Below are 19,373 nucleotides of genomic sequence, written 5' to 3' on the forward strand. Positions count from 1 at the left end.
GGAAATATTAATTTTCTAATTCTGTAGGGTTAGTTAGCTGTAACTGAGTCCTAAGTGTGACAAATAATATACTCAATGTCCACAAAAAACAAGCAGCTTTTATTGCAGTATTACAAAACACTTTCCATTTTGGCAATATTTTACAACGCATTTAGCTTTAAGGGTTGGGAAAGAGAAGGTGGGAAACTAAAAGGGAAAATTTTAATGGACATTTCTAAAGGAAAACTGTCCCCAGCCCTCCCACCCAAATAAAAACCCAAATGTCAATTTCACTACTCAAGAGGCCATGACGAAAGCAGCAGGCACACTCTGACAATTCCCCATGGATCATGTCAGAGACAAGGGAGTATTGGAAACAGTCATCAGTACGGTCGGTTGCGCTGATCATTTCTGTAGTCATTTCTAGGGATGAGAAAAATAAAGAACCAAAGTTAAGTTCTAGGATTTTACTAAGGGAACATGGTACATTTCCTCAGAGTGCTGGTGACCTGTACCAGCTAGATATTTTCTATAAAAGGTGACAATAACCTTATTTCCTATATCCCAAGAAACAGTCTTTTGGGACAGAGTCTCTACATAGTCCCAGCCGTCTTGGAACTCACTATGTGAACCAGGCAAGCTTTAAACTCAAAAAAGTATTCTTAATACATTTAATTCATCAGCTTCAAGACTTACAAAGTTTCTTAGATGCTTTGCTATCCATCACTCTAGTAACTTTCCACCTAGACCAAGGACTATAAGAACACTGTACACACTTGGAAGTACTATGCAGGTCTAGTGTCCAGACGGAAGCTTTGCACAGCAGAATATACAAATTTTTTAAAATTTACATTCATGTATAAATTCTGTACCTTACTTACTATGTATATAATCTCAGAAAAGTTACTGTTATAGAGGAACCAGAACTAAAGTTGTATAGACACTCCTGCACGGTACTTGCAACACAAGGTTAGTATACGGTGATGAAGCTATAACCGATACCAAACAATTATACATTGTTTTCTATGGGCAAACCACTGTTACAATCTCATCATTCTACAGAACAGTATTTGCCCCATTGTTCAGAGAGACTATTAATGCTTAAAAGGGTTATAGAACTGGACTAAGGTCACGTCAAGATGTGGAACAGAAGCCAGGTGGTTAGACACGATAATATGTAAATACGCTAATTCTCACTAGCTTTCACTACCTCCAGGAAATAGAACTTGTATAAGGAATAAATGCAGGATTTGAAAATCCTTCAAGAACTTGAAATTTAAACATTGTCAAGTTATCTCTCAATCCCAATTTTCTTTAGCCATGAGAAAAGTAACAAATATAAGCATTTAGTAATTTGCAAAAGAAAAGAAAAACTTGGAATTATTAATCAGGGAACTAAACAAATTTAATGGGATTAAAAAAATGTCAAAAATGGTTGCCTAAGAAACAGTGGGGCTGGGGCTGAAGAGAAGGCTCAAACGGTTAAGTGCACTGACTGCTCTTCCAGGTCCCGAGTTCAACTCCCAGCAACCACAGCCATCTGTAATGGGATCTAATGTACTCTCCTGGTATGTCTGTAGACAGCTACAGTATATTCATATAAATAAATCTTAAAAAAAAAAAATCAATGAGGCAAAAATGTTCACAAGTTCATGGAATACTCACCTTCCTCCCATTTTGCCTCCATAGCCACCTCGGTCTCCTCCATAGCCACCTCTGTCGCCTCCATAACCCCCACCTCGGTCTCCTCCGTAGCCACCACTTCGGTCTCCACCATAGCCTCCACTGCCACCACCACGGTCTCCTCCATAGGCCCCCCGGCTGCGGTCTCCTCCGTATCCTCCTCGATCTCCTCCATATCCTCCTCGATCTCCTCCATAGCCACCTCTGTCTCCTCCATAACCACCTCTGTCTCCTCCATAGCTGCCCCCTCGGTCTCCACCATAACCACCTCTGTCTCCTCCATAGCCACCTCCTCTATCCCCACCATAGCCACCTCCACTCCTGTCTCCACCATAACCACCCCCACTTCTGTCTGCACCATAGCTACCACCACTCCTATCTCCACCATAACCACCCCCACTCCTGTCTGCACCATAGCCACCTCGGTCTCCACCTCTGCCCCCACGACCTCTGAAGCCCCTTTCTCCACCGTAGCCTCTCCCCCGGAAATCTGCAAGGTAAAAATACAAACCAGTAAGGCTAGCATTAATAATGCAAAGCCTCCCAAAGGTAGAAAACAAGCACCTTATGGGTGCAATGAAAGGTCTAACAAGATAAAGAGCTGGCCTACCTCCCCCCGAGGGACGAGAGTCCTCTGGTCTTGGCTCATTGCACTGATTACAGGAATTCCTTCGAGCAAAATTCATATTCCCACATGACCTGAAGGAGGGAAATGAAATGTTCTGAAGTCTCCGATAAACCCAGGGTCTTTCCTTATACCCTCCAACTATATCTCTTCACCCACCAAAGTCAAGAACAACATACTTACGGATTGGGGCAAACCCAGTCCCCATTTTTGGGGTCTCCACCTCGCCCCTGAAAACCTCCACGGCCTCTATATCCTCCACGACCTAGCAGGGAGGAGAGGAATAAAGTAGAAGTAAAAAACCAGTAGTAGACATTAACAATATTTAAGAAGAGACCAGATGAAAGAAATTAAGTGACCATTAATACCTAGACAGACTCCTTCCAAATTAATTCCTGTTACAAAAAGACTTATCATTCTTATTGACTTCACTTAAGAAATAGAGCAAACATTAATAGACCTCATGTGCATTACAATATTAGTCTGTTTCTTATCATATTCGACACAGTTTGAGGAGATCAGTTATAAAGATAAAGTCTAAGTAGTAAGATAAATTCCAAACTTGAGGAAATGGACCAAATTTTTTAAAAGATCAAGAAGCTGCACTGGGGATCTTAAAAATTGGGTCAGCTCTGGCAGCGAGACAACTCAGCAGGCATAAGACTTGTTCTAAGCCTCACAAACTAACTTTGATTCTGTCATCCACCCAGTTGAAATAGCAATTAACTCAGCAAAGCTGTGCTCTGAACTCCACATTACACAACGGCATGCATGTGCTCACACAAATAAATGCTTTTAAAAAGTTAGACCAACTACCTAACTAGGTCTCATTTGAGCAATTTTACCACTCCTTTACCACTGCTGTAAGAGCACTGGTAAAAAAAAAAAGCCATGTCTAACCTTTCCTACCACTTTCTTAGCTACTGCAACATCCTCATTTTAAGATGAAATACAGGACAGTTGGAGAGGTGTCTCAGTGGTTAAAAGCACAAGCTGCTCTTGCAGAAGACAAGGTTGAATTCCCAGCATGCATTTGGTGGCTTTACAAGCATCTGTAACTCCAGTTCTAGAGGATCCAAGAGCCCCTTCAGGCATCCTTGGGCACCAGGGATTCACATATTACATATATGCAAGCAAAACACTCATGCACATGAAAGAAAGAGAGGGAAAGAAAGGGAAAAGGGGAGAGGGGGAGAGGGGGGGAGAGAGAGAGAGAGAGAGAAGTTAAGTAAATAAACCTAGGGGGAAAAGGGTAGGTAGTAGCTAGTGATGGCACACACCATTAATCCCAGAAACACCACACACACGTGTGTGTGTGTGTGTGTGTGTGTGTGTGTAGTGAGGTGGGGATGGTAATCTCTTGAGTTGAGGCCACACTAATCTATAAAGCAAGTTCCAGGACAACCAGGACTACACAGAGAAACTCTGTCATGAAAAAACAAAAACTAAAATAAGATTTGTGGGGCTGGAGAGATGGCTTAGCAGTTAAGAGCACTGGCTGTTTTAGAGGTCCTATGGTTCCCAGCAACCACAGTATAACAGGACATGTATAATGGGATCTGATGCCCTCTTCTGGTATGCAGGTGTATATGCAGAATACTCATACATAAAATACATAAAAATATTTTTAAGTTACAAGCAATTATATCTAAGCAAGGACAGAACACAGACTTATATTCAAACTCTGTGTAGCATTTGGGCCATTTTCTTTCTTTACATAGTGCTGGGGAATCAATGTAAATATCCTACCTCGCCGTCCACCTCCACTTCCACCGCCTCTCATGAATTCAGGCCTTCTCGTGGCAAATGACACTTTAATGATGTTTCCATGGAATTCTTTTCCTAAGAAGAAAAAGCAGTTCTGAGGCTGAGCAAGGTGGTGCACACATACAACCTTAACACTCAAAAGGCTGAGAGGCAAGAGGATCACTGAGATTTTGAGGCCCCAGCTTCAGCTAGACACTAAAACCTTTTCACCAACATCTAAAAAGAAGGGAAGGGAAGACGGTTTTAAATAAATGCTACAATGCCACTCCATACCTCCCAACAAAACAGATACTGTCTTGGCTAATTTTACTTTCAGAAAAATAATGAATGTATCCCCATAGACATTTAAACATACTAGTGCTTTTCAAACAGTCAAATAGTGCTAAAATATAACCCATAATCTACACAACAAAACAGACTTCCCATGGGGAGATAGTTATTTCTTACTAAGTTTAAAAACAACAAAAAATATCTAATATTCTTAATAAGTATATATAAAAGTTTGTTTTCTTGTCTTGAGGACTGAACCCAAGGCATAATGCAAGTACTCTATGATGGAGCTATATTCCTAATTCCTGTCTAATACTTTATATGAATGCCTAATTTGCAGAACTGTCAACTGTATTACCATTTATTTCTTAAAGGGAATTAGTGTATGTACATGTGCATACACAATACACATGCATGCATATATATATATATATATACTTATATCTTCACACGTATGTTTATACATACATATGGGCTTCCCAGTGTGTTTATAGTTTAGAATAAACAAAATGGGAGGGGTAAACAAGACTGAGGTTCAGAGTTAGTTGTAAAATTGTCCCCAACAGGACCATGCTTGAATACTTGGTCCTCATCAAGTAGCACGTTTTTGGAAGGTTGCAGCATGTTTTAGACAAGAAGCCTAGCTGGCAGATGTCAAACAAGCCAATTTTCTATACCTATATCAGGGTTAGAATTATGTCCAAGTAAGAGTAAAGAAACACAAACAAAGATACTTCATTTCTTATCTACAAGTACATAAAGCACAAGCTTGTTGTAGTCTTGATCACTATTAAACAGGAAAATAACCGCTATCTCTCAGAATATGTTTTGCCTTCCAGGCAAGAAAATATTTCTTCAAAGTTACAAATGGGAGCTAGAGAGATATTCAGCAGTTAGGAGCACTGGCTGCTTGCTTCTCTAGGAGTCCCAGGACCCATATGACAGCTCACGACCATCTATGCCTCCATTTCCAGATGTGATATCCTCTTCTGGCTTCCAAAGGCACCAGCTTCACAAACCATGCACAGACATACATGCAGGCAAAACACCCAAACCCATACATCATTTTAAATATAGGAATGGAGCATACCATCAAACCAATCAATGGCTGCCTTAGCTGATGGAGGGTCATCAAATGACACTGTTGCTTCTCCTTTTGGCTTTCCTGTGTCTTTGTCTGTGTAAAGATTTATCATTGGTTTTCCAGTCTTTTTGTTAGTCTAAAAAAAGAAAGATCAAATTGTTGTTGCATTTCAGGAATAAATAACGATGTATCATTTAGGTAAAGATTTTTTCAAAAATTTATTATTTTTAATTATTTGCATATATACGTATGTATGTATATGGTATACACATGAGTGCAAGTCCCCTCAGAAATCAGAACCATCAGATTCCCTGTAGTTGGACCTTCGGGCAGATGGTAAGCATTCCAACATGGGTACTGAAAACTGAACTCAGATCCTCTGGAACAGTAAGTACATGGTCTTCACAGTTGGGCCACCTATCCAGGCAGGTAGAGATTTTTAAAAAGGGATCCATACATCCATATTACAAAATAGTATATATATATTTAATGTAAAAACGGAGTTAGCTATAGGTGTGGACATTGAAAATATTCCTTCCATCCTGCAGTAAGAGAAAAACAAACTATAAAAACCTTATCAGGAGCCAGCAGTAATGGCACGTGCCTTTATTCCCAGTTCTCTGGAGGCAGAGGCAAGGAAGGTCCATCTTAAAATACTTTAAGGTCAGCTTGGTCTATATAGTGAATTCCAGGATAGCCAGAGCTTTTAAAAAAAAAAATCTAAGAGATAGTATATTTGAGGGTCTGGATTCTACTTTTAGGACCACCAAAAACAGTGACAATGACCAAAAAACCAAAAGTCTTAAAAAATGGCATGCTGTCTATGTGTACTTGTTTAAACCCATAAAAACCAAGTATAGATAATGTTAAAAAAAAAAAAAAAAATTGGGCTGGAGAGATGGCTCAGAGGTTAAGAGCACTGACTGCTCTTCCAGAGGTCCTGAGTTCAATTCCCAGCAACCACATGGTGGCTCACAACCATCTATAATGGGATCCGATGCCCTCTTCTGGTGTGTCTGAAGACAGCGACAGTGTACTTGTATATGATAAATAAATAAATCTTTAAAAAAAAAAATTACATATTCTGTAAAACATTTAAAGGCTAGCAATAAAATCAATGCATTATTATTAAGATATTCATTGGACCTTGGCTGGGATGAGGGTAGAAGACAGTTCTACTTTATTAAAAAATATGTGGCCAGCCATGATGTCTTGTCCCTCTAATCCTAGCACTCAGGAGGCTAAGGCAGCACAATTTTGAGTTTCAGGCTAACTCAGGCACAATGGGAGCCCCTATCTCAAAACAAAGAAAAGCTCTGAACTTGTGTAGGTTCATATATAAATTTAAAAAAAAGAAAAGAAAAAAAGCAAAAGCAAACCAACAAAAAAACCCTAGGAATTCCTGAATAAGAAAAAAAATAAGTAATTTCACACATACCAAAACAAGGACCAGTGAATGCAGTAACATCAACCATTATTTCCTTAACCCTGCTGTTCTACAGGCTACTTTTCAGTTAAAGAAGTACATGCATGAGATTAAGTGAACAACAACAGAATAATCACAAGATAATAAACTGATGCAGTACAGACATTAAGCATAAAAAGTTGTTAGTAATAACTTCTGTTTACATATAATTGCATTTCAGAACCCAAGAATAAAGCTTAAGCACAAGAACAAAGACGACATGAGTAAAAAATAAAACCTTCATGCACAGTGAACTCAGTATGCTCCTTAGTTTTTTTGTAAACTTGACTCTAGTTGAAATCACCTTGAAAGAGGAAAAGCAATTGAGAAAATGCTTCCACCAGACTGGCTGACCGACCGATATGGGAGGGCTCAGCCCACTGGAGACATTGCCACCTCTGAGAGGTGATCCTGCATAGTCTAAGAAAACATGCTGAGCAAACCATAGGGAGCAAGCAAGTAAAGTGCTCCTCACGCTCTCTACTTCATTCAGTTCCTGTCCTGACTTCCCTCAATGATGGATTACAATAAGCCAAATGAAATAATCCCTTTCCTCCTCAAGTTTCTTTTGGCCAGAATATTCTATAACAGCAACAGAAAGCTAAATAAGACACTTAGCAAAGGCCTACAGACTTTGGGAAGCACATGCATTAAAGGATTTAGATAATGCTTACTAGAGTATACAGACTTACAATGTAATGTATGTAACTTAATTAGAATATTAACACTTATGAAATCTTCAATGTGACACTTTTAACTTACCTTGATAATTCCTATTTGCTTAAAGAACTCTCCCACTTGATCTGTAGACACACCCTCCCCAAGTCCTTGCACAAAGATTGTGTTGTTATCTGAATTATCAGACTCTGAATCTACGGGGGAAAAGTTATGGTCAATTTCATATACATATTCCTTAAATTACTACATCCTGTTCAGTAATCAAAAACAATTTATTGACTAGTATTGGACTGCTTCTAAGTGCCAAATATATGGACCAATATGAAATCTTATATAAACATGCAAATATTCACAGTAGTTATATGAAAGATCAATTCTTACAACAAAACTACAGGTAAAATGCAGGTTACACTCTGAAATACATATAGACCAATTAAGGGAGATGTTAAAAATATCACTCTTCAGATCCAGGACTAAAACTCATGAAGAGATGAAGAGAGTTAATTAGCATACCTTTCTCTGAAGAATTTTCAATTATATATATTCATACGACTTACTAATCAATACTTTTAAAAGGCTTTCTAGTATACAATTCCCCCAAATTGGACACTTGACTCTCAAGCCAGCCAGCCAAGCATAACTGCTGGTTTCCCATTCACTGCAAAAAGCCTTGAATATATCAGAAGGTAAGAGCACCTTGTACACACACCTTACCTTACACGCACACTTTTGGATTAGTACAACAAAGTAAGAAAGCTGTATAAAAATTCAGTCCATCAAGGGATAATTCAGAAATTGCCATCCATATAGAATACTTTGGCATCTTAATAAAAACAAAAGTTCTGATTTCAATATATATTAAATATTTTTACTCAAATAGATTTTAACCTCTAAATCCTAACTTTCAAAAGGCTCCAAAAGCAAGTCTATAGCCTTTAATTCATCTAAAAATGAAAAGCCACATAAAATTAGTGACTTCTACCCAGAGAAAGACAATTTCCCTTGTTCATGAACAACTTTCTTATGCCCACTAAAACTACCAATCCAATGAAAGATTTAAACAGCTATTTTTACCTCTACATTGCTAACAAACTTCTTTTAAGCTAGACTGTATTAACACTTATTAGCAGTAAAAATTTGAATGTTTCTTCAAACAAGAAAAAGTGTAATATAGAAAATCACAAACAGCAATTTCTCTAGTAAGCTGTCTAATCAGATCACTGAATTGTTATTTTAAATCAAATTCCCCAGATCAGGCAGCACAATTAAATTAAATTAAACCTCCCTCCAGTATTCACCCCTCCAAATACATAATTCCTCTTCAAGAGGCAGAAAATTAAACTATCAAGAATCTTACCAGCATCTGGTCTGGGTCCATAATCCCTGTGACCTATGGAAGAAGAAAAGGAAAGGTTGTCTAAGACAACTTATTTGAAATTAAAAAGGAAACGGTAATAACCAAAGCATGTAAAGTCAGTACTTCAAATCCTTAAAAGTCAACCATCACAGGTTTAAAAGTAACTACATAAATGTTTACTATATAAAGTTTAGGAAATCAAGACGAATGCCAACACTTCTTTAGCCTTGTCCAAGATAGCACCCACTTTTGTCATTATTCTACCATCACTTTTGTCAAGCACTGTTGTAAGGCTGATTGGAAACCCCTAATAATTTAAAAACACCATGTCAACTACCTTTATAAAAAAAAAACCTATTGTCAAAAACCCAGTAAGTCCTCATTCATTGGTCACAAACTCTTTCATGCAAATGCACTGTGTAGAAAACGCATTGGACTATTTGAGATCAGATTTGGCTTTTAGTATCTACTTTGATATAAGCGTGTATACAGAGAGTACTTTGTAATGCACACAACACACGAGCCTCAACAGAGTAACAAGGGCTTAGACTGCATCTGCGGAATATTGGTGGCTTTTAGATTTATATAGCATTTCCACTGAAACATTTTGGGATACTCAGCACTTACCACCAAAATTTTTGAAGCCACCGCGGTCACCACCACTGCAGAGGAAAAATTGAAGAAATGATTTCTTCCTTAAGTCTCTAATGTGCTGAGCCCTGGGCTCAATCTACACTTAACTGTCACAAGTAGAGTGCCTAGGAAAATAGTAGCACCACTAACTTTCCAGTAAATCCATTTCAGAGTTCAATGATTCAATCTAAGTGCTTTCCCAAGGATTTATTCCACGACCTGTCTTTTCACATTTATTATAATACATCTAATATACTTTTTATGTAAAAAAAAAAAATCACCTTCCCAACCCCAAGCCTAAAGATTACTACTCAAACCACAACTTAAAGCTGCAGGCACAGCATGAAAAATGTGAAATTAGAGTATTAGGAGTACTTTTTAAATACAAGAAAGAAAAGGCTAAAAGACCAGAGGAATAAAAAGCAAAGTTAGACTTTGATAGCAGAACAGGAAAGGTAAAAACTTGAGAACAGATTCTGCTGTGATATTAAATTATGGATTTTATTAATTTTAAAGGAATAAATTTAAACAAAAATCAGTCTGAATAAAAAGTCTTAAAACTTTAAACTTAAGAAGATTGATAAAAAGTGAGGACTAAAAAAAGCTAAACTCAAAACTGCTCCTCTCCATGATCCACTGGAATATGAGATCTTTTCCCACCATAACTGAGGTTCAAGCTGCCAAATGGTCTCAATATGAAACCGGCAAAATATGTTAAAGATGCAAAGTCACAGAATGACTTTATTTGGCAAATTTACGCTATCAGTCAAGTCAGTGGTCCTTGTACACATGGTTTTAAGTAACAAATCTAATAAGCAACTCATACTAATAACGTAATTAAAACAAAAAACCAACCAACCAACAACAAAAAAAAAACCCAACAAACTCTATTCATCCCATAAAAGCCTGTCTCTTGAGTGAAATACATAAACCTTCTATAACACAAGTGCTAATAAGAAACCAACACAGTTTTCAGATAATATGAGTTGCTGCTCATCTATTATGATCCTAGAAACTAACCTAATTTATTATCTGCTTACAAAAATGGCTTTTCTGAATTGTCCAATGAAAACTAAACGAGAAAGCTTTCTCTTTATTACTCTGACATAAAAACATTTTGCTTTAGAATTAACTTAGGTTCAGACACTTGTTTTAATTTGCTTTTAAATTTAAGTGCCAGAAAACCCTTTTTTCTAGCAGGAGACTAAAGCTCATTCAAGGCTATGTAGACAATACTAAACTGAAGTCCTTCATAGACACAGCTTTGCATTTAAGATTACTGTTTTAGCACAGTACCTAAACCTTCCCTACACATTAACTTGCATGTATGTTACTGCTACCTCCTTAAGAAAGAGAAGCTAGTTATTTCCATTTTGGTTTTAGTTTCTTGAGACAAGGTCTTAATGATGGTCCTGAATTTGCTATGTAGATAAAGATGAATTTGAGTTCTTGAACCTTTTGTGTTGAGGTTTGGTCTGTTGCTGTGTAATATACTACTAAATTTTGTATCCCAAGGCCATTGTCTCAAGACAAATATATTCTCATGTATACCAGCTTTTGCTGTACGAATCTTGTTCCCTAAAACTACTGGTCAAATAAAGATGCCTACAGCCTGTAGCTGGGCAGAAGAGAGGTAGGCTTCAGTTCCTGGGCTTGGGGTCTGAGGCAGAGTCCATTGGAGTGAGCAAGAAGGCAGAAAGCACCATAGGGTAGATAGAACTTGAGGGTTGATTTATCTGCCTAGCTCTAATGCTTTAAGGCTTATTATAAATATAAAGGTTGGTTTTGTTGTTGTTGTTGTTGTTGTTTCTTTTATTTGGGAACTAAATGATTAAGGTGGGGTAGAAACCCCCAAATAAGATTTACCAAAACACTTTCACTTCCTCCTCTAAGTGCATTTGCCATGAACAAGCAGAGGCTAAACTGTTGAAAATAAAATGTTCCTTCTTTTTCAGTATTGGGGACTGAACATAAGTTCTCATGCTTGCTTAAGTAAGTGGTCTACTATTAAGCTATTCTCCAAGACCCTTGAAAATTATATTAGAGGCCAAGGTTCCTTCAAAGATGAACCTCAGAACCCCAGTGACAGACAAGAATTAATGAAAATATCAAGCCCACATTTCTTTAAAAAAATTGTTCTTGTATATGTTGCATGCATGCGTGGGCATGTATATATACATGCAGCTACTCCTGTTTGTGGAGGCCAGATGTCTACCAGAAGTCTTCTATTTTCCACCTTATCTTTTAATTTCTTGAGCTCCACTGAATTTAAAGCTCATGAATCAGCTAAACTGCCTGGCTACTGAGCCCCTAGAATCTTCAAGTCTTCTCTTCCCAGCACTGGGATTATAGGCATGTGTCATCGTGCCCATTTTAGCAAGTTAAAATGTTTAAGACTTGAAGAAAGACTTTTTAAAGGAAACTACAAGCTATGTGTTCATAAGATACATCCTAATTGTTTTGTTTTCAACGGAACAGCTAATCTGGTCCACAATGAAAGAAAAATATACCATGTTATTACACATCAGGGAGCCTCTTTCATTTCCACTCTCCAAACTATACAACTTTGAATGATTTGGTGGTAGTGGTTATTTTTTTTTTTCCCAGAGCTGGGGACCGAACCCAGGGCCTTGCGCTTGCTAGGCAAGCACTCTACCACTGAGCCAAATCCCCAACCCCAGTAGTGGTTATTTTTGAGACTGGGTCTCTCTAACAGAGCCCTAGCTGTCCTTGAACTCACTAGGTAGACTAAGCAGGCCTCGAAGTCAGAGATCCACCTGCCTCAATCTCCCAAGTGCCGGGATTAAAAGCATGTACTACTGTGTGACCTGGCTGAACAATTAAAAAAGAAAAAGGATAAAGATGGCTCAATGGTTATCTTTTAAGGGCACTTACTGCTCTTCCAGAAGATTCAAGTTCAGTTCCCCAGAACCCATGTTCAGTGGTTGCAATATAACTGCCTATAACTCTAGCTCCAAAGGATTCAATACCCTCTTCTGTCTGTGGGCACCAGCATGTGGCAAATATTTACACAAAATAAAGATACACATATAGAAATTTTTTTTAAAGATGCATCCTCTAAAAGAATATATAAGAACATTAAGGTTGAGTTTCCTTCTTTACAAAATTCAGTTCTATATCCTTTCTATTCAAAGGGTAAGCACAAATATAAACATAGCCTAAGAGCTCCTCAGAAAAGCAGGCTCTCAGTCTCCATAGAATGGTAATAAGAGTCCCAGGTAATTCATTATATATAGTTAAGTCTAAGAAATTCTGATCTTAATGTTTCACCTGTACATTCAAATGGCATTCAATCATTCTCACCCCTTAAGTAAGCTTTGTATTAATTATATTACAATTTCTTTACTAGGAAATTTACTGTATTAACTACAGGAGTAAGGGAGATATTCTTGTGGTTAATGTTTCTTCCAAGCTTGCAGTTAAGTCAAAGTCATTTCTTCTACATATTAAGGCCTCGTTAGCAAATTAAGACAGAAGGATATTTCAACAGCTGCATCAAAATGTTTCAAATTAGGCTGGAGAGATGACTCCGCAATTAAGAGCACTGTCTGCTCTTCTACAGATCCTGCGTTCAATCCCCAGCAACCACATGGTGGCTTACAACCATCTGTTATAGGCATCCACAGTGACAGTATACCCACATACATGAAATAAATAATAAGTCTTAAAAATGTTCAACCCCACAAATAGAAGCAAAGAAGTACACATAAAGAACTCCCCAAGAACATTTAAGGTAAAGTAACAGGGATATTTAAGACACATAGGTATCTTCAATTTAATTGGCTAAGTATCCCTACATACGTATAGAAACTTAAAAGTTATAGAAACAAAAAATACGGGGCTTCCAAATTCAAAACCATAATGAAAAGAGGACTCTAGGGTAGACTGTGGAGGTTTTATCATCATATACTTTAGAAAAGACACATTCAATAAAAAGGAACATTTGGGGGCTGGAAAGATAACTCAGTGGTAAGAGCACTGGCTGCTTTTCCAGAGAACTCATATTCAATTTTCATCATCCACATAGCTCACAGCCTAGAACTGCGGTCCTAGTAGATCCAACATTCTCTTCTAGCCTTCATGGGCAATGCACACATGTAGTATACAAACATACATGCAGGAAAAGTAAATATCCATAGTTATAAAAAGTTAAAAACATTGTTTAATTAAACATACTATTCCTTCCAGTTTTTGTTAAAGGGGCATGTGCATTTTTGTTTGGAGACAGTCTCTCATTTTATTTAACTGGGCCAGCCTGGTACAAGGGACCCCAAGCTGGCCTCAAACTCTTGGCAATTCTCCCAAGTGCTGGGATTAATAACAAACACAAGGCACTACATTAAGCTTTCAACTGATAAATAAACAAAAGAATCCATCGACTACATCTACACTGAAGGACTAAATTCCTAGGAAGCCACCCGATGATGCAGTCATACTACCATACTACCACCTTATATGGTGCACCCAGAACCAGCGCAATGCTGCTCAACTCTCCAGCCTTCAGCTCAAGCTCTAATTCTCCTGCTTTACTTCCCAGGTAGCTGAGCTTATTTAAACATGAATCAGGCTGCAGGAATCTTTTATCCTGGTACTCGGAGAGAAAAAAGGGCATAGCTAAAAAGCAGTAAGAGATTACCTCAAAACCTTGCTCTGTGCTTGAGTTTTTATACTAATAAATCCAGAACAAACATTTTGAGAGTGAGAGGAAAAAACCAATAAAGTTATGTGAATGATTCAATCAATTTGAACATCATTTTCAATAGTCTGGTTTACTTCCCTCCATGTTGTATATGTATATGACAAAAAGGTTTTCAGAATCAAGATTTATCAATCGATTAACTTCAGGAAGGCAAGAGTCTCTCCAGAGCTACAATATCCAATATACAATATCCAATATATATCTGCATGAGTATTTAAAATGTAAGTAGATAAAAATGATAGCTCTAAATGTCAAAAATGAACTAATTTCTAGTTTTAGCATTACAGCTTACCTATTACATAAACTATTTTAGATGTACTGGGTTAAAGTATATTAATAAGATTGTTTTCACTGCTGTTATTTCTATTTTCTCTTTCTTTTGCAGTCCTAAGAACTGAATCCAAGAGACTAGCACAAAGTGAGCTATAGCCCTGGGCTGTTTTCTTTTCAATGTGGCTACTTGAAATTTTAAAACTATACACATAGATCAAATTTATGACCCACATTGTTTTTCTATGAATTAGTGCTAGTCTACACTACAACTAGAACATATATACAACTCTGTCATATCCAGGTATTAGGGATAGAATCTGACTTTTGTTGTTGTTTTGATTTTGAGACAGGGCTTCTCTATGTAGCCCTGGCTTTCCTGGAACTCACATTGTAGATCAGGCTAGCCTTGAACTCATAACGACCCTCTTGCCTCTGCCTCCAGAGTGCTGCAGTTAAAGGTGTGCCACCATTGCCTGGCTAGAACCCACTGTTTTAACCATGCTAAAACATGGTTATCACTTTACCATAACTTTACATACCTCTGATTCAGAACATACACACCTTTTGTTTGAGATAGAGTCTCTGTATGTAGTTCCAGCTGTCATGGAACTCAAGAGATGCACCTGCCTCTGCCTCCCAGAGGCTGGGATTAAAGGCAGACACTACCACCACATCTGGCTATACAGATACATGTTTTTAAGAGAGCTAATAAATTCTCTTACAAAAGGGAGAAAATACTCAGTTGAAGAATTTTGGAATTCACACTGAAGAGCTTGAATCACTTAACTCTATCATATACAAACAATGAAATAAGATATTCTGCAATAGAGTAATCAATGCTAAAACTAAAAGGCATTGAGACTTTTTTTTTCTTTTTTTTTTTTAGGAGCTGAGGACCGAACCTAGGGCCTTGCGCTTGCCCACTGAGCTAAATCCCCAACCCCTGCATTGAGACATTTTTATCTTAGCTTCTAGCCCAGTAAGATGTCAATGTCAGGACAGTAAGAAACTCAGTATTCTTTGCAACAATTGCTTTTCAATGAAAAGTCCATTTCTTGTAGTTCCTATGAACTTAACATATATCTCTCCAAATTAAGTCAATGGTTTCCTTTTTGGTATTAAGTCTTCCTCCAGCCAACCAGTCACAGAATAAAAACAACCCATTCTTTACCACATACCCAAACCTCACCCTCAAATTATGACCCTCTGTAAGTGATAAATCTACTTAATGCCAGGTACTTCAAACCTATGTGTCCCTCTTAGCCTTTACACCCCACAGTTAAAAGTTTTAACCTACTGAGTGAGATGATTAGAAACACAAATAGGGGTGCTGAAGACTAAAATTTCTGTGTATTTTGGTATTTAAGCACAAAACCATGTGTGTTTAAAAGAAAAAAAAAGAGAGATCTTGAAACTGGGCATTTATAGTCAAATTCACAATGCTATACCCTAATGAATAAGCTAAAAGGCACATCTTAAAGATGTTATAGTATTGGGCTAGAGGGATGGATCAGTGGTTAAGAACAATGATTGTTCTTCCAAAGGTCATAAGTTCAATTCCCAACAATCAGTGATGACTCACAACCATCTGTAACGGGATCTGATGATTTCTTCTGATGCTCTCTGAAGAGAGTGACAGTGTACTCACACACATAAACTAAACATAAACATACAGATCTTTTTTAAAAATGTTGTAGTACATGAAAATTTTTAGTTTTTATTTGCCGCCCCCTTTCCCTGGAGAGAGAGTAGTCCGGGAACTCTTATATAGACCAGGCTTGGTCTTAAACTCACAGATCTGCCTGCCTCTGGAGTGCTGGCATTAAAGGCATGCACCATCACACCCAGCAGAGATCTAACCAGTATTCATAAAGTTTTACAAAGACAGACAGGTTTGTTTACATTCGTTTATGCCTACTTTGGTGGTCCAAGGGCAAGGTTGAAGCCTAAAACATTTATCATCTTGCCTTTCACCAAAAGAAAAATCAAACCTTGACATCTCAATACAGAAAGTAAGTAGCCACCAAGATTTCTAAACAGGCTTTATGTGAACAATTAATATACTGGGAGACAAGGAAGTAGTTAAGACTAAAATCTCTTATTCTCTCTCACTTTACCACCATTTAAACATCAGCATTATTTTGACCTAATAAATACCAGACTTCTGCAAAAACTCTTTGTATAAGAAGTTTCTATGCATAAAGAAATTTAAAAATAAAAACTTAGTTTATCAACTAGTATTTGAGCTACAAATTAAACTCAAGATATATTGCCAAGGAAGCTATGTTGCTTTTTTGTGAGGGGTGGGGGGGAAGGGAACCCAGGCGGTTTCCATCATTAGGGAAGAAACAGCAACACGCTTTCGATCCCGTGGTTCTAAGATGGTGCTCACAAACTAATATGTTATTTATTGACTCCCTACCCATTTACCTTCCTAAAAAGTAGGATTCCATTATTCAGTCAGTCACAGGTTTTTTGTTTTGTTTTTCAAGACAGGGTTTCTCTGTGTAACAGCCCTGGCTGTCCTGGACTTGTTTTGTAGACCAGGCTGGCCTTGAACTCACAGAGATCCATTTGCCTCTGCCTCCTGAGTGCTAGGAGTAAAGGTGTTCACCACCACACCTAGCAACAGTCAGTTTTAATACGTAATCTATTAATAGGATTCCAGGTAGCCAGTTATCTAAAAAAAACTTCATTTGAAAGTTAAGTATCAGGGGCTGGAGAGATGGCTCAGTGGTTAAGAGCATTGACTGCTCTTTCAGAGGTCCTGAGTTCAATTCCCAGCAACCACATGGTGGCTCACAACCATCTGTTATGGGATCTGATGCCCTTTTCTGGTGTGCATGAAGACAGCTACAGTGTACTCATATATATAAAATAAATAAACAAATCTTTTGTTATCTCAGGAGTTTTAGGCTGGGGAGCCGCTAGGTAAAAAGTAAGTACCACTTCACTTTACTGGTGGCAGAATTTGATAATCAAGACAAATACAGTATCTTGGTAAAGTAAATAACTACCAATCACAAAACTCATGATAACTAATGAAGATATGTATGTATCATTTATCTTAGTAAAATGAGTACCAATCAAAAAATTAATGTCAACTTTTTAAAAAGCCTTTAAACTCTCTTACAAAATTTTTCAAAATTATCAAACTTTGGCATTTCTATAACATCAAAGCATTTAGAATATTAAAACAGATATAAGCAAATATGGGGAGCAATTAAAGTGGCTGTATTAGCTGTTTCTCCTCTCACAGAACTGAACTGCTACTGTTATGTCATTAAATAGCAGTAGCAGGCCATCAATACTTTCAATTCTTAGTAAACAATTATTTTAAAGCCTGTGTACAAATCTACAATCTATAAATCTCAGGACATAGACCAATTGGTTTTCATTCCATTTTCAAGACCAATGAACTAACTTTAAAGATGAATTTTAAAATTATGCTAAATCAGTTTTTATAACTTATATCATAAGTAAATGAAACCAACATCAATAATTTAAAAATAGCAACAAGAAATTAAAGGCCTCACATACCACAGCTACAACTAAAGTGTTATGTGATATATTATTTCAAAACTTATGTTTAAGGAAAGACATATATTAAAGCTTTCTTACATGTCTATCCCACCTTTCTATTCTGCTACGATCTAATACTTTCCCCCACCCAAGGGAACTCTTTGTCTTTCATACAGATTAATTTACCTTTTTATTGGTTAAGGCACTAAACACTTTGGTTTCCAAAGGTTTGAGTCTAGCTCCAGCAGGAAAACCAATCAAGTAATTTAATTTAACCATAACAAAGGTAGGGAGTTTTAATGGTGTTTAAATTAACATACACCATATAAAATAGTATCAATATAGCCTCTTATAAAATGATTTATGACATATAAAAACCTGAAAAAAAGGTTTACTTTCTGTTCTTCTCTCTACAATGTAATCTCTAAAGCCCCTGTACTTAAATGCCAGAATACAATAAGGAAAACACTAAGAAAGAGAAAATGAAGGCATCTGTATCTCAATACTTACCTTGATCCTGTCATAGGACCTCTTCCATCCTTGTCATATCCCCCACGCCCTCTACCTCCTCCCTGTGACCCGCCATATCCTCTATTATCTTCTCCATACCTACTCACATCACGACGGTCATCTACAAAAAGAAAAGCATAACACACAAAAATATTGTCACTTCAATTTTTTTGTTGTTGTTACAACAATGTCTCCCTACATTAGGCTGATCTCCAGTTCCTTAGCTTAAGTAGCAATTTTCCTGTACAGGAATTATGATGGAAGTCCCCATACCAGGCAACTATTTTCACTTATGATTAAATGTTTCAAACAATATAATTGTTCATGGCTCCTTTTGACACATAGAATGTCCTTCAGGGAAAGGAAGAAATAAATCAAATGCAAGCTATCACATAACATTCTGGAATTCAATGTGCTTAAGAATTACATCTACATCAAATTCCATTTCGCTACAAAATCAGACAGCAAATAAAATTACTTAAGCTAACTAGACTTCTAGTTCTATTTCCCTCACTTCAAAGACATTAAATGTAAGCTAAGCCCAGACCAGGCCTGCAAAACCACAGCCACCACATACTTTCCAAACTGAGAAAACAGATATCCAGAGAGTATTTTGCTAATTCACTCTATTATCAATATGGCTAGGAATATCGCTCAGTGATGAATTGTTTACCTAACACACATATATATAAAGATCCAGGAATTCAACTCCTAGCACCACCAAAATAGTTTTTTTCAGCAAAAATGTTTCATGACCACTTACTAGGAGCCAAGTCCTATGTAGACAACAAAAGAATTGGGGGGGAA

The 19,373-nt window shown here is 37.3% G+C and overlaps 1 protein-coding gene across 1 annotated transcript in view; it reads right to left on the reverse strand.

Annotated features, from left to right (window-relative positions):
- Positions 1–78: 78 nt before the first annotated feature.
- Taf15 (TATA-box binding protein associated factor 15) overlaps positions 79–19,373 on the reverse strand; it is a 31,664-nt gene continuing 12,369 nt past the window's right edge. The window contains exons 7-16 of the mRNA XM_032914576.1: positions 18,567–18,687; positions 9,536–9,570; positions 8,909–8,941; positions 7,636–7,745; positions 5,415–5,544; positions 4,037–4,129; positions 2,471–2,552; positions 2,273–2,361; positions 1,645–2,152; positions 79–402 (exon numbers count right to left, since the gene is read on the reverse strand). Coding sequence (XP_032770467.1) covers positions 363–402; positions 1,645–2,152; positions 2,273–2,361; positions 2,471–2,552; positions 4,037–4,129; positions 5,415–5,544; positions 7,636–7,745; positions 8,909–8,941; positions 9,536–9,570; positions 18,567–18,687 — 1,241 coding nt within the window. The 3' untranslated portion in view covers positions 79–362. The remainder of the gene's footprint in view (positions 403–1,644; positions 2,153–2,272; positions 2,362–2,470; positions 2,553–4,036; positions 4,130–5,414; positions 5,545–7,635; positions 7,746–8,908; positions 8,942–9,535; positions 9,571–18,566; positions 18,688–19,373) is intronic.

This window comes from Rattus rattus, chromosome 9 (genome assembly GCF_011064425.1).
Source record: "Rattus rattus isolate New Zealand chromosome 9, Rrattus_CSIRO_v1, whole genome shotgun sequence".
In the NCBI taxonomy this organism is placed as follows: domain Eukaryota; kingdom Metazoa; phylum Chordata; class Mammalia; order Rodentia; family Muridae; genus Rattus; species Rattus rattus.